Here is a 14,578-nt window from a genome sequence, read left to right as displayed (position 1 = left end):
TTAGTGCGCTGTAGAAGGGTGGGTGTACGCAAACGGTTCATACCGCAAACGGTTCGGAAAACGCAAGATCTGCACTGCACAACTTCAGTGCACCTGTACGCGAGAGCGCTCGGTCGCTCTTTGAAGATTTCTATCATGAAAGGAAAATTATCAAATAACGCGCTGTCTTAAGGAATGAAGTTCTTATCGGACAATGACAGCGCTCAGTTGAAAACGATAGGACATCTGACCGCCATGCGGCTATGTGAATTGGACATTTGAGCCTTTTAATTGGTCTATGTCCGATGCCCGACGCCTAACGACATCTCGGCTAGTACTAGTGTTAGTTAAGCATGGTCGGATGATGCAAATAATAATTAGATCCCACTGGGATTTCCAGTGACAGAGCATGTTTTAATCATGGATGTTCAAATGCTGCATGGAGTACGCTCATTCTTTCTGAAAATATGCCATGTTTGTTTGAAAATATTCCCAAGTGCAAAACAGGGGTTCCCATGTCTGCTGAGAGGAAACTTTGTCCGGGTCATTATAGCAGAATCATGCATATCACTAGAGAGGGAGGACGGGCGCTGTGGCGGGGTGGTAAGACGTCGGCCTCTTAATCGGAAGGTCGAGGGTTCGAATCCCGGTCGCGGCCGCCTGGTGGGTTAAGTGTGGAGATTTTTCCGATCTCCCAGGTCAACTTATGTGCAGACCTGCTAGTGGCTTATCCCCCTTCGTGTGTACACGCAAGCACAAGATCAAGTGCGCACGGAAAAGATCCTGTAATCCATGTCAGAGTTCGGTGGGTTATAGAAACACGAAAATATCCAGCATGCTTCCTCCGAAAGCGGCGTATGGCTGCCTTAATGGCGGGGTAAAAACGGTCATACACGTAAAATTCCACTCGTGCAAAAAACACGAGTGTACGTGGGAGTTTCAGCCCACGAACGCAGAAGAAGAAGAAGACTAGAGAGGGAGTGTTATGTTTCTTTGTATAGCAATGTTGGTACATTTGCACTCTTCTTTATCCATACACAAGGCAAAACCGGTCAATAGTAAAATAGTCAAATGTAAAATAGGGCTTAATGTAAGGCCAAAAAGAAAAATATGTCTGTTTCCGGTAACCCGACCGACCCTATTTTTAAGCGCCGACCCTAAAGGTTTTTTTTCGCTTTTCGCAACAACAACAACAACAAAAATATGAAGTCAAGTATACTTTATTTAGTTTCAATATATCTAGGTCAAAAACATGTGCTAAATAATTGTAAGTAAACTAAGGAAGCGTTTAAAAATTTAAAAAAACACGTTAAAAGACGTTAACAAAACGTAAGAAAAAGGTAAAAATAATAAAAACATAAAAAACGACTGACCGACCCAATTTTTTTTCGGCGATGTTACCGGAAACAGACATATTTTTCTTTTTGGCCTAAAACAAAGTTGAGGAAGAAAGTTGTGCCTTATCCATTCCTGAAAGTATGGTACATAGTAACAATTAACATAGAGCTACACGTGATGAGGAAGGACAAACTTTCCAGGGGTTCAAAGAAGAAGTGATAGAAAACGATGCTTGAGGTGCAATGAAGAGCATACAATACCTCAAGAGTCAAGTATAGTGTGGTAGAAACGAGTGTGGCATTGAAAATGGTCCTAGGCTTAGTTTTTTCTCTCATAAATATTCGGCTTGGGTAATCAAAGTAATTGCCTTATCAAAGTATATATATATATTGTAGCATGTTTATTTATTTTTTGTTCGCAGGTGAAAACCACCAAAGACCAAGATGTACAACGGCATTGGGCTCGTGACTGCCAGAGGGAGCGGCACAAACGGTTTTGTGCAGCGGAATCTATCGGCAGTCAAACGGACCAAAGACAGGGTCGACTACAAAACGGAGGAGGATGTGGCACGGCTGGAGAAACAACTGAACCGACAGCCAAACGCAGAAATTCTCAACCATGACCGCAAGAGGCGCGTTGAACTGAAGTGTATGGAGATGCATGAGTTGATGGAGGAACAAGGGTAAGTGGAACTGAGTATTTTCTTATGTGCATTTTTGTTATTGGTGAGGCCTGCAGCTTTAACTTTAAGAAACAACAAAGAAAAGAACAAACTTGGAACTTCGTTGGAACACTGTGATCAAAGGCTCCCTCGATCCCTTGCCCCCTACAAGACAGAAATTTCAAAAGTGTGACAAAAAGAGATAGATCTACACAAACCAACTAAGCTGCTAATGTTCCAAAATAAGATACATTAATCTGTATGAAATAATTAAAATACGACACAAACCAGTCACAAATATAAATTACCTCAACCTGTGTGTGTGACTGTGACTGTGAGTCTTTAAAATGAACTAAGAACCTAACAGCGAAGTAGGCAAAGAATGATGAAAATTGACATTGAAAACATCAAGTTGCTTTCACTTTCGGTGTGGCTCCTGTATGATCAAGAGAACATGGAAGGGTTAAGGACATTAACTTTATTATCTCAGTCTCTATGGGTAATTAACACAGAAGCGCACTCAGAAGAGAAGATTTTTGGCAGCTTGTCTGTGTGTGAGCACGCCTTGGTTTTCAACATATGATTTTCGCATAAAACATACTGCTTTGTAACATTTTTAGGTATGCAGTTGTGCTAAATATTTGATAAAGTACAATGATATTGCTATGTCAACAGCAAAAGGTCAGGGAAATCAGATTTCTTTTCTTTGTTTGTTTGTTTTTGGTCAGCTGATCGGTGTCTTATCCTGTTGATGACTATTTATGATTCATTCAGAAATAGACTGATCAGAAAAAAATTGGTTTATTTTGTGGAGCGAGAACGCTAAAGGGCACCATCAAACACATTAAAGTATAAACCTTACAGGATGTTGAACCACATAGCAGAACTAGAAGCAAGGATAACTCTGCTACTGCAATTGCAAGCATTGTTTCAGTTGTTAGGTTTCTTCCCCTGGGTAGGCTGCTGCTACTTAGTTGATAGCATCCAGTTTACCGTCATCACTGAGAGTGAGATCATCTTGCTGTTGTAACCAAATTGACATTTTGTTCTGCATGTGCATTCATAGTTTTCCAAGTCAGAAATTGAATACTAACTAGTGCTTTACTCTTTATTTGATTAATTTTGTTGCTGCTGACTATGCTGTGCTTCAGCAAATTCTGGTGACCTTTGGGGTGTTGTTTGTTTTTCAATGTCTTTTTATTTTCCTGTGTGTGTTTTTGTTTTGTTTTGTGTTTTCACATTTAGTCAAGTTTTGACTAAATGTTTTAACATGGAGGGGGAATTGAGACGAGGGTCGTGGTGTGTGTGTGTCATTGTGTGTGTCTGTGCGTGTGTGTGTGTAGAGCGATTCAGACCAAACTACTGGACCGATCTTTATGAAATTTGACATGAGAGTTCCTGGGAATGATATCCCCGGACGTTTTTTTCTTTTTTTCGATAAATACTTTTGATGACATCATATCCGGCTTTTTGTAAAAGTTGAGGCGGCACTGTCACACCCTCATTTTTCAATCAAATTGATTGAAATTTTTGTAAAGCAATCTTCGACAAAGGCCGGACTTTGGTATTGCATTTCAGCTTGGTGGCTTAAAAATTAATTAATGACTTTGGTCATTAAAAATCTGAAAATTGTAATAAAATTTTTTTCATATAAAACAATCCAAATTTACGTTCATCTTATTCTACATCATTTCCTGATTCCAAAAATATGTTATATTTGGATTAAAAACAAGCTCTGAAAATTAAAAATATAAAAATTATGATCAAAATTAAATTTCCGAAATCGATTTAAAAACAATTTTATCTTATTCCTTGTCGGTTCTTGATTCCAAAAAATATAGATATGATATGTTTGGATTAAAAACACGCTCACAAAGTTAAAACGAAGAGAGGTACAGAAAAGCGTGCTATGCAGCACAGCGAAACTACTATACTACCGCGCTGAACAGGCTCGTCAGTTTCACTCCGTTATGCACAAGCGGCGGACTACGGTCATTGTGAAAAAATGCAGTGCGTTCAGTTTCATTCTGTGAGTTCCACAGCTTGACTAAATGTAGTAATTTTGCCTTACGCGACTTGTTGTTTGCTTTTGTTTCTTTAAACACTTATTACATTGTTCAAATAGTCCCGGAGCATCAAACCAAAGTTTCAGTGAGATATTATATCCTAGTGGGAGAATTAAAATGAGCCTTGCCAAAAATTGAAAGAACAAAGAAACAAAACAACACACACACAAAATTAAATATTGTATAAAAAAAATAAAAATAAAAAGCAAAGCAAGACAGGCTTGGGTTTAGGGTAACTTAGTAAAACTGGAAGCAGTCTTGAGTTTTTTCAACCAAAATTGAATCTTGCTCTTCTTGGGGGTATGTTTCTTTTCATCTGTTTCTTTTAAGTGGCTGTTCGCTAGCGTCACTGATTTGCCACAAAGGGAGAAGAACGCTATATAGGAATCGAATTAAGCCAATGTCTGATTGGGTCGCCCCTTAAAGAAAAGAAGCGTTCGGTTCTTGGTTGTTGTTCTAGCAATTCCGCGAATTAGGCCTGCTGTTCTCATCTGTTTTGTCACAGTGGTTCTAAAGACACACCACATTCTTTTAGTTTTATTGGATGGAGAGGAAAATCCTCGCTCTCTTTTGTTTTGTGTCCTCTTTCCTTGTTTTTTTGTGAATTTTGTTTTCCCCTTTTTACATTTAGTCAAGTTTTGACTAAATGTTTTAACGTAGAGGGGGGAATCGAGACGAGGGTCGTGGTGTATGTGCGTGTGTGTGTGTGTGTGTGTGTGTGTGTCTGTCTGTGTGTGTGTGTAGAGCGATTCAGACTAAACTACTGGACCGATCTTTATGAAATTTGACATGAGAGTTCCTGGGTATGAAATCCCCGAACGGTTTTTTCATTTTTTTGATAAATGTCTTTGATGACGTCATATCCGGCTTTTCGTGAAAGTTGAGGCGGCACTGTCACGCCCTCATTTTTCAACCAAATTGGTTGAAATTTTGGTCAAGTAATCTTCGACGAAGCCCGGACTTCGGTATTGCATTTGAGCTTGGTGGCTTAAAAATTAATTAATGACTTTGGTCATTAAAAATCTGAAAATTGTAAAAAAAAATTAAAATTTATAAAACGATCCAAATTTACGTTCATCTTATTCTCCATCATTTTCTGATTCCAAAAGCATATAAATATGTTATATTTGGATTAAAGACAAGCTCTGAAAATTAAATATATAAAAATTATTATCAAAATTAAATTGTCGAAATCAATTTAAAAACACTTTCATCTTATTCCTTGTCGGTTCCTGATTCCAAAAACATATAGATATGATATGTTTGGATTAAAAACACGCTCAGAAAGTTAAAACAAAGAGAGGTACAGAAAAGCGTGCTATCCTTCTTAGCGCAACTACTACCCCGCTCTTCTTGTCAATTTCACTGCCTTTGCCATGAGCGGTGGACTGACGATGCTACGAGTATACGGTCTTGCTGAAAAATGGCATTGCGTTCAGTTTCATTCTGTGAGTTCGACAGCTACTTGACTAAATGTTGTATTTTCGCCTTACGCGACTTGTTTTCGTTTTCTGAGCCCTGGTTTCTTTTTTATTTGTTGTCAGTGTTGATTTTATTTTATTTATTTTTTTTCTTCTTTTCTACTCAATTTGGGGCAGGGGGCAAAAAATGTGATTGTTTCTTTTGTTGTCTTTGTTGATAGTTGTTGTTGTTCAGGTTTAAATGTCAGAATAAACTTCTACCATTCATTTATGACCACGACTCTCCAAATGGTTTCTGATTGGATCAAGAAAGTTGTTGAAGTTTACGGCTGCCATTGAAGCTGAAGACTTCTTTGATCCTTTTCTTGTGTGGTAATGGGTTCTTGATTGCACCTCAGTCGTCAGCACTGTCGGAGAGTTTATTGCCGTTTCCATGCTCTGTTTTATGGGGAGTTGTGGAGCTTTAGCACAAAATCAATGGTGGTGGTGTCTGCGGTCATGCAAAAAAGGAATTAGGGTGAGGGAAACATCACTCGGAATAGCAATGTGCCCTTCTGTTCCTGTCACATCATATGCCAGTACACAGACACGCACACACACACACGTTATACACACGCACTTGATCCCCTTGTGTTATTCTTTATTACTATTGGGGGTGATTGATCTTGCTGGAGAGAATATTCTCTCTCTCTCTCTTTTCTTTTCTTTCCGCTCTCACTTTCTTTCTCTCTCTATTCCCTTGTGTGTTATTGTTACATTTGATTAATTTATACTAATGACAGTGGCCAATGTTGTTGGAGAGAATTGGTACAAGAAAAAAAGGGAGGATGGTGGGAGAACAGGTTTTTAAGTTGCATGCAATTTAAGTGATGTACATGTACTACATTTACTTCGTTTGGAATGAAAGCTGAATGTTTAGACCAGCATTCAAAGAGGCTGGACTTGAATACTCTCTTCTCATCCAAGTTCTTTTTACATTTAGTCAAGTTTTGACTAAATGTTTTAACATAGAGGGGGAATCGAGACGAGGGTCGTGGTGTATGTGTGTGTGTGTGTGTGTCTGTCTGTCTGTCTGTCTGTCTGTCTGTCTGTCTGTCTGTCTGTCTGTCTGTCTGTCTGTCTGTCTGTCTGTGCGTGTGTGTGTGTGTGTGTGTAGAGCGATTCAGACTAACCTACTGGACCGATCTTTATGAAATTTGACATGAGAGTTCCTGGGAATGATATCCCCAGACGTTTTTTTTCATTTTTTCGATAAATACCTTTGATGACGTCATATCCGGCTTTTTGTAAAAGTTGAGGCGGCACTGTCACACCCTCATTTTTCAATCAAATTGATTGAAATTTTGGCAAAGCAATCTTCGACGAAGGCCGGACTTTGGTATTGCATTTCAGCTTGATGGCTTAAAAACTAATGAATGAGTTTGGTCATTAAAAATCGGAAACTTGTAATTAAAATTATTTTTTTATTAAACAATCCAAAAACAATTTCATCTTGTTCTTCGTCATTTTCTGATTCCAAAAACATATACATATGTTATATTTGGATTACAAACAAGCTCTGAAAATTAAAAATATGAAAATTATGATTAAAATTAATTGTCCGAAATCGATTTAAAAACAATTTCATCTTATTCCTTGTCGGTCCCTGATTCCAAAAATATATAGATATGATATGTTTGGATTAAAAACAAACTCAGTAAGCTAAAAAGAATAGACATACAGAAAAGCGTGTTATCCTGCTCAGCGCGACCACTACCGCACTATTCTGCATGGCTTGTCGATTTCACTGCCTTTGCCACGAGCTGTGGACTGACGAAACTACGAGTATGTGGTCTTGGTGAAAGCTTGACTAAATGTTGTTATTTTGCCTTACGCGACTTGTTAGTTAATCCCTGCAAGCACATGAATGATTTGTTTGGAGTTGAATGCGGTTAGGTGATTAATGTTAACACTGCAAATATAACTTATACAGAGGTCTCTGAAAGTGAAAGCAGTATTACATGTTAGGCTGGACGTAACCTGAGACAGTCATTTCTTGTCCTAACAGTAGTAGCAAAGAGAAAAACAAAGAAAAAGGAGTAAGTGTAGGTAGGAGAACAGGATATGACTATTACATGGAAAATGCAAGAGTATACAAATCAATAATGATTTTTTTCTCAATAGTACATGTATGCATTATCATGTGCGTCTCTCACCTACGTACCATTCTCATTCTTGAAGTTAAAACCCCTCCTGTCCAACCTCAATCCCCCTCTCTCGCCTCACCTAAAACAAAACAGAAACGCAGCTCAGCTCTTTCAGTGTGATTCATCATTTGTCTTGGGAGTTGTGTTTCACTTAGCTGGAGAAACTAATGCTGATTGATAATGTTTTCACACCAACCATTTACCTTGTAATTCTGATGGATAGATCCCTCATTGCTTGATGCAATAGAGCTTTCCTTCTCTAATGCGGGTGCCTTAAGCCCCAAGGAAATGTTCAACTTCCCCCAACCACCACCCTGTTAGGCCAAAAAGAAAAATAATTATGTCTGTTTCCGGTAACCCGACCGACCCTATTTTTAAGCGCCGACCCTAAAGGTTTTTTTTTGTTGCTTTTCGCACCCCCCCCAAAAAAAAAAATGAAGTCAAGTATACTTTATTTAGTTTCAATATATCTAGGTCAAAAACATGTGCTAAATAATTGTAAGTAAACTAAGGAAGCGTTTAAAAAAGACGTTAACAAAACGTAAGAAAAAGGTTAAAAAAAACTTAAAAAAACGACCGACCGACCCTATTTTTTTCGGCGATGTTACCGGAAACAGACATATTTTTCTTTTTGGCCTTAACTCCCAGTCCCACTTGGTAGCAAATTGTCTTCCTCTTTCTTTAAATGGTGTATTTTTGGTTTTGTTAACTCTGAACTTCTGTTCAAGGTTTTTTGGTGCAAGGAATGGGGATGTTTTGTAATAAATGCATTGACTGTGTGTTTGAGAGAGAGAGACAGAGCTTCAGAACCACACCAGAAAAAGAGGCTCGAATGTAACCACAGACTCTAGGGTCTACTCGTGCAATCTTATACAGTATGTCTCACTCAACAAAGCGCATGGGCTACAATGGCTTGTTTATGCCAGCGAAGCTGGAGGTATCCCGTGAACGCTATACTGTAATCGATTTGAGAAATGTGCACACCGAATAATACATGATAAAGAAGGATTCGTTGTGCCCGGCTACGTGCTACATGTACAGTTGGAGATGGAAGTTCACCAAAAATGGGGACCATACTAACAAAAATACGGTGGGTAAAATAGGCGCCCCCATTTTTTCAGCAAACGCCACCCCAGGCCGCTTTGGACGGGTAGAAATTCCGTAGTTTCCAAGTCTATGGATAAAGCTCGCGTTAGAAGAATACGTCACGGTCGAAAGTCTTTGACGTCAATTAATGCATCATGACGTCATGCCTCCCTGTAGTCTTTCTCTCTCGCGCAGTGTGTGTGTTTGTGTTCATTTTGTGCACATGTGTTAGTGTTACTGTGAGTGTGTGTGTGTGTGTATTTGTGTGTGTGTGTGTGTGTGTGCGCACGCGTGCATGAGTCTGTACTCGTATGTGTGTGGTGTGTGTGTATTTGTGTGTGTGAGTGTGTGTGTGTGCGTGCGCACGCGTGCATGAGTCTGTACTCGTGTGTGTGTAAGTGTGTGTGTGGGCATAAGTGTATGTGTGTGCGTGTATGTGTGTTTGTTTGTAAAGGTGTGCATGTCCGTCCGTCCATATGTGCGTATGGGTGTGTGTTTTGTGTGTATGAAGTTTTTTGTTAGAGAGTGAGTGAGTGCGTGTGAGTGAGTGTGTGTGTGTGTGTGTGACTTGGTGTGTGTGTGTGTGTTTGAGAGAGAGAGAGAGTGTGGGTGTGTATGTGTGAATGTGTGTGTGCATGAGTTTGTGTGTATGTTTGTGTGTGTATGAGTGTGTATATGTGTTTGTTTGTAAAGGTGTGTGTGTCCGACTGTCTATGTGCGTATTTGTTTGTTTGTTTGCTCAACGCCCAGCCGACCACGAAGGGCCATATCAGGGCGGTGCTGCTTTGACATATAACGTGCGCCACACACAAGACAGAAGTCGCAGCACAGGCTTCATGTCTCAGTCACCCAGTCACATTATTCTGACACCGGACAAACCAGTCCTAGCACTAACCCCATAATGCCAGACGCCAGGCGGAGCACCCACTAGATTGCCAATTTTAAAGTCTTAGGTATGACCCGGCCTGGGTTCTAACCCACGACCTCCCGATCACGGGGCGGACGCCTTACCACTAGGCCAACCGTGTATGTGCGTATGAGTGTGTGTATTGTGTGTATGAGATTTGTGTGAGTCAATGTGTGTGTGTGTGTGCCCGTGGGTGTGTGCGTGCGTACATGCGTGCGTATGTACATGTGTGTGTGTGTGTGTTTGTAGGGTTGGTTTGTGTTTGTGCGTGTGCATAAGTGTATGTGTGTTTGTTTGTAAAGGTGTGTATGTCCGTCTGTCTATATGTGCGTATGGGGGTGTGTTTTGTGTGTACAGTGAAGTGTGTGTGAGAGAGTGAGTGAGTGCGTGTGAGTGAGTGTGTATGTGTGTACGTGTGTAACTTGGGTGTGTGTGTGTGTATGTGTGTGTGTGTTAGAGAGAGAGAGAGAGAGAGAGAGAGAGAGAGAGGTTTGTCTTTCGCTGGGGTATGCAGTGCCTTGGCGTTGCACATCTACTTAATTTATTATTTTTAAAGAGGGAAAAGGAAAGAAAAAAAAAGGGGGGGGGGGGTAGACACTTCTCTGTGAGTTGCTGAAAGTATTATTCTCCTCCCATCATTTCTCCCACCCCGCAAGAGGGGAGTGACGAGTGTTTCAGTCAAAAAAGGAGCATGTTGAATCCAATCACAGTGTTCATGTTTACGGTATGTTTATTCTTTCAAAATTTGTTTCGGTGTTCCTAGGATTTAAGAATAGGTTAACATTACAAGAGAACACTAAGTTTAGCTACCGTTCATGTATTCATGACCTTTCAATATAACATTTTGAATAGACTAAAAAAAAACCACCACATTTTCCTAGTTCATTGTGATTTCTTGATAGTTATTGGTGTGATCATTTCTCCACAGAGCACATGAGATCTCAGCTTACCTTCATCAGCTGTGGAAGTTTTCAGCAACTGAAGCTGTTCAATTCAGGGTACTGCTCTCTTCAAAGAAATTTAAGTGATCTTTGTCTTGCATTTTTCAGGTATGCTGCAGAAGACATCCAACAGAAAGTGTCCATGTTTCGCAAGATGTTGATGGACAAGGAAGGGGTCACAGATTCTCCGCTGGACAAAGATGAACACGGCAGACCAATGTGAGTATTTACCAGTACACATATCAGAGATAGACTGTATTAGTCCAAGTCCAGGAAAAATGCTGTGTTTGTTGTTTGCATGCATGAATGTTCGCGTGTAACGATCTTGCTTAGCCTAAGACCTGCTGATGTTGTGAACTTTCAAGTAGGTCATCAACAGTTCCCCTCAGTTTGTCAGTAGAGTAGTGTTTTCTGGCCAGGTGTGGTCACACAAGGAGGCATGGAGAGGACACAGTAGAGTAGTGTTTTCTGGCCAGGTGTGGTCACACAAGGAGGCATGGAGAGGACACAGTAGAGTAGTGTTTTCTGGCCAGGTGTGGTCACACAAGGAGGCATGGAGAGGACACAGTAGAGTAGTGTTTTCTGGCCAGGTGTGGTCACACAAGGAGGCATGGAGAGGACACAGTAGAGTAGTGTTTTCTGGCCAGGTGTGGTCACACAAGGAGGCATGGAGAGGACACAGTAGAGTAGTGTTTTCTGGCCAGGTGTGGTCACACAAGGAGGCATGGAGAGGACACAGTAGCAGTACACTGATACATGTATACATGTGTATGTAATTATCATTTACACTTGGTTATCAAGCCTTCCTACCGTTACAGAGGGGCTGTATTTGTTCGGGAAAGTTTGTGGTGACTCGGATTGCTGCTTATGTGTTCCTGATTCTGATGCTGTGTTCCTGATTTTCATGACTTGAGTTCCTGAAAAGGGGATTTAGGGGTAGGCATGCCTGGGTTAAGCTGGGTGGATGTCTTACTTTGTGTACGCAACTCCTCCGTAGTCTTGTGCCGGATTTTGAACCTATCAGCAGTGGCTGGTTTCAAAATGTAGTATCACCAGGGCTCCCACTTTTTCGTGAAATCTTTGATTTCTAGGAAGATTAATTTAAAAAAATAAAATCCCAGCTTACATGCACCATTTTGCATGTAAATTTCACAATTTTCTCTGGTACCATCCGCAACATAACTTATCTGATGGAACTCTGTAACAAAAATGATAATTGATCTAGAGCAGATCTTTTGGGGATGTTTTTTTTCTTTTATTTTTTTAATGTTTGGGGTTGCAGTAAGAAATATCCAGAGCTGTGCAGGTTTTTGACATATGTTTTGATTTCTCAAAGCAAGTTATGAGCACGCACACATGCACACACGTTAACACGCTCACCCACGAACACACACACATGCACACACATTAACACGCTCATCCATAAACACACACACATGCACACACATTAACACGCTCACCCACGAACACACACACATGCACACAGACCCACACACAAACTGTGGCAGATAAAAGTGTTGATAAGGAGCTTTAGGATTACAGGAAGCTCCACAAATTGCATGCCGCCTCCTCCTCCTCCTTGGCTTAGAGCAAAAAATGTGGAGGCAACAATCCAAGGTCATAAGAAAAGCATTTATAAAGTAGAGCGATAGCTGCAATTTTGGGCCTGTCCTATGAAAGGACATTGGCCAATAAAGGTAACCCCCCATGGTAAGACCTCCAAAAATCTTCTATTCTTTTTTTTTTATGGACAGCAATGGGGGTTAATTGAAAGAAGTTATATTAATCAAAACATGAAAAAAACAACGGTTTTGAAGTCTTAATCGGGGGAGGGGTGGTCTTAAATTAAAAGACTCTGGGGCTCTGCGGTATTCAAATCAAAATATTCTTAAAAGTCCTTGTCTACATTTGTATACCGAAATCGCCATTTGACCATTAAAATGCAGATACTATTATCTACAAATATCAACAATACACCCCCTTTCGATCAGGAAAAACGAAGCCAGTGTAGCCGTTTGGAAATTCAGCGTAGTACTCATAGTAGGATATCCTTATTTGGAAAATACCAAGCGCCAAACTCCTCTCAAATCCCGTGCATTTCGTGCGTTTAAAAAAAAAGCGTGGACAGCGCTCCAGTGTCAAACTGTTGCTGCACTTGTTTGGGCGTGGCTATAAGCATAGTGACATGAATTTGATTGGTCAGTATTTTTAGGCAAAGCACATGTTCTCAGCAAACAGAAAACAAAATATTGGAAGCGTGAGTCACGCTACCCAAAAATAACATTTTTTTCCATATATTTTTTTTCCATAATTTTTTTCCCCATGGTTCATTCATCATCTGACATAACTTTTTAGCGAAATCTAACCATAAGATTATTGAAAAAAAGCAAAAAATGTAGACAACCACCTTTAAGACCGCCTGCAACGCAAAAACACTTTTGGCTGGTACCAAAGGCGTCCACACACTGGAGAACCCCCCTTTTAAGACCTCCAGAGGTTTATGAACAGAAAATCTGTGAAAACATCGTCTTAAAATAATAGGGGGGTCTTAATAAGGGGGTTCTGCTGTACCACTACATCCTGGATACTTTTGCAGTTCATGGATTATCAACTTTGTGAGTCTTAACCAATCACAGACAGAGTACTGATCACTACCTTGTATCAAGGACACACGGCAAAGGATGATGAAATGTTGTTGTGAGTTCAGGCCCGTAGATCCTAATATCACAGAACAGATTTCATTTTAATTCTTCGTGGCATTTCCTGCTTAATGCGGGCAAGGAGGATGTAAAGGGTTGTTTTCTTTCCTTCGCTTCAAGCAGGTAGGAACGAACTCTTTGTCCTTAGTTTGGAACTTGGACGAAGCAAACTTTGTGTTCGATAGCTTTAGAGATCTGAGCAGGAAACTCAGTCGGCAAAAAGAACCTGACTGGCTACAACTCCCACTTAAAAACTCCAACGTAAAAATATTTTATAAATGAGGGCAAGGGTTTGTAAAGTTTAGTTCTCTGTCCCTGGTTTTGACAAGGTCGAAAAGTGTGTCATATGTCTTTTGGAGATAGGGGGGAAAATCAGCAACAGGCTGGTTGGTTAGTGGCTGTTATTATTTTGTCTAGCTGTTACAGTGTAAACCTTAAAAGGGTCAGTCAAAGACTTTTCTGCTTCACCATGCATAGCAACAACTCTGATGTAATCACTAATGCAGACAAGGGTTCAAAGAGTTTAGTTACAATTCTCTACCCTTGGCTTGAAAGAGGCAAAACATGTGCCTGATAGCTTTGGAGATCAATATGGAATTCAGAAGGTTGGTTGCTTTCCCGCTTGCCTATCTATACTTCTCAGCATTCAGGGGTCAATTCAGGACAAACAAACGGAAAGGTTTCCATGACGATTCACCTGATGAATGTCAGAGTGGGTGAGAAATGTCAAGAGCCATAGAAGCACGCATCTCCGTAATAAAGGAGGGAGTCCAAAAGGGGTCCGAGTACCAGGGGACATGAGAACTCCACCTTGACGACTCTGATAGTGCCAGAACTAAATGAGTTCCGCACCAGAAGATCTGTAGACAACCGTCTTCGCTCTGGCAGCGGGTATTGTCCCCAGCGCCAAGATGAGCTTGTGTGAGGAAAATCTCAGAACGCCCTGAAGGTGTTTGGGGAAGACAGAAGGGTCTTTTTCTCCCGGACTTTATCCCCCGCCCCTTCAACCCCTCCTCCTCCCCCCTCAACCACTCTCACCCCTCCTCCTTAAGTCCGGATCTGTAGCCCAGCATTAACCCTCTTGTCCCCATGGGCCCTGTCTGCCCAGAAACTTAATTTCCACGGCAAACATTTGTGAAAGTCCAGAAATCAAGTTATGTCCACTGGCGGCCCGTGACCAGAGCGGGCAAATTCACTTTTCCCTTTCCCTCCTATCCAGCCAATCAGAGGAAAATAAAGACGGGGGGTCCGGAGGCTTGTCCCCTCGGAGAGCTAAGGATCGTGTCTTTGTAGG

General features: G+C 40.8%; 1 protein-coding gene across 4 annotated transcripts in view; it reads left to right on the top strand.

Annotated features, from left to right (window-relative positions):
• LOC138975808 (serine/arginine repetitive matrix protein 2-like) overlaps positions 1-14,578 on the top strand; it is a 55,074-nt gene that overhangs the window by 1,406 nt on the left and 39,090 nt on the right. For all 4 annotated transcript variants that reach the window (XM_070348561.1, XM_070348559.1, XM_070348560.1 and 1 more), the window contains exons 2-3: positions 1,739-1,999; positions 10,694-10,804. In XM_070348561.1, the coding sequence (XP_070204662.1) occupies positions 1,761-1,999; positions 10,694-10,804 (350 nt within the window). In that variant the 5' untranslated portion in view covers positions 1,739-1,760. The remainder of the gene's footprint in view (positions 1-1,738; positions 2,000-10,693; positions 10,805-14,578) is intronic.

Source organism: Littorina saxatilis, linkage group LG9 (genome assembly GCF_037325665.1).
Source record: "Littorina saxatilis isolate snail1 linkage group LG9, US_GU_Lsax_2.0, whole genome shotgun sequence".
In the NCBI taxonomy this organism is placed as follows: Eukaryota; Metazoa; Mollusca; class Gastropoda; order Littorinimorpha; family Littorinidae; genus Littorina; species Littorina saxatilis.
This window is presented reverse-complemented; position numbering and strand designations above follow the sequence as displayed.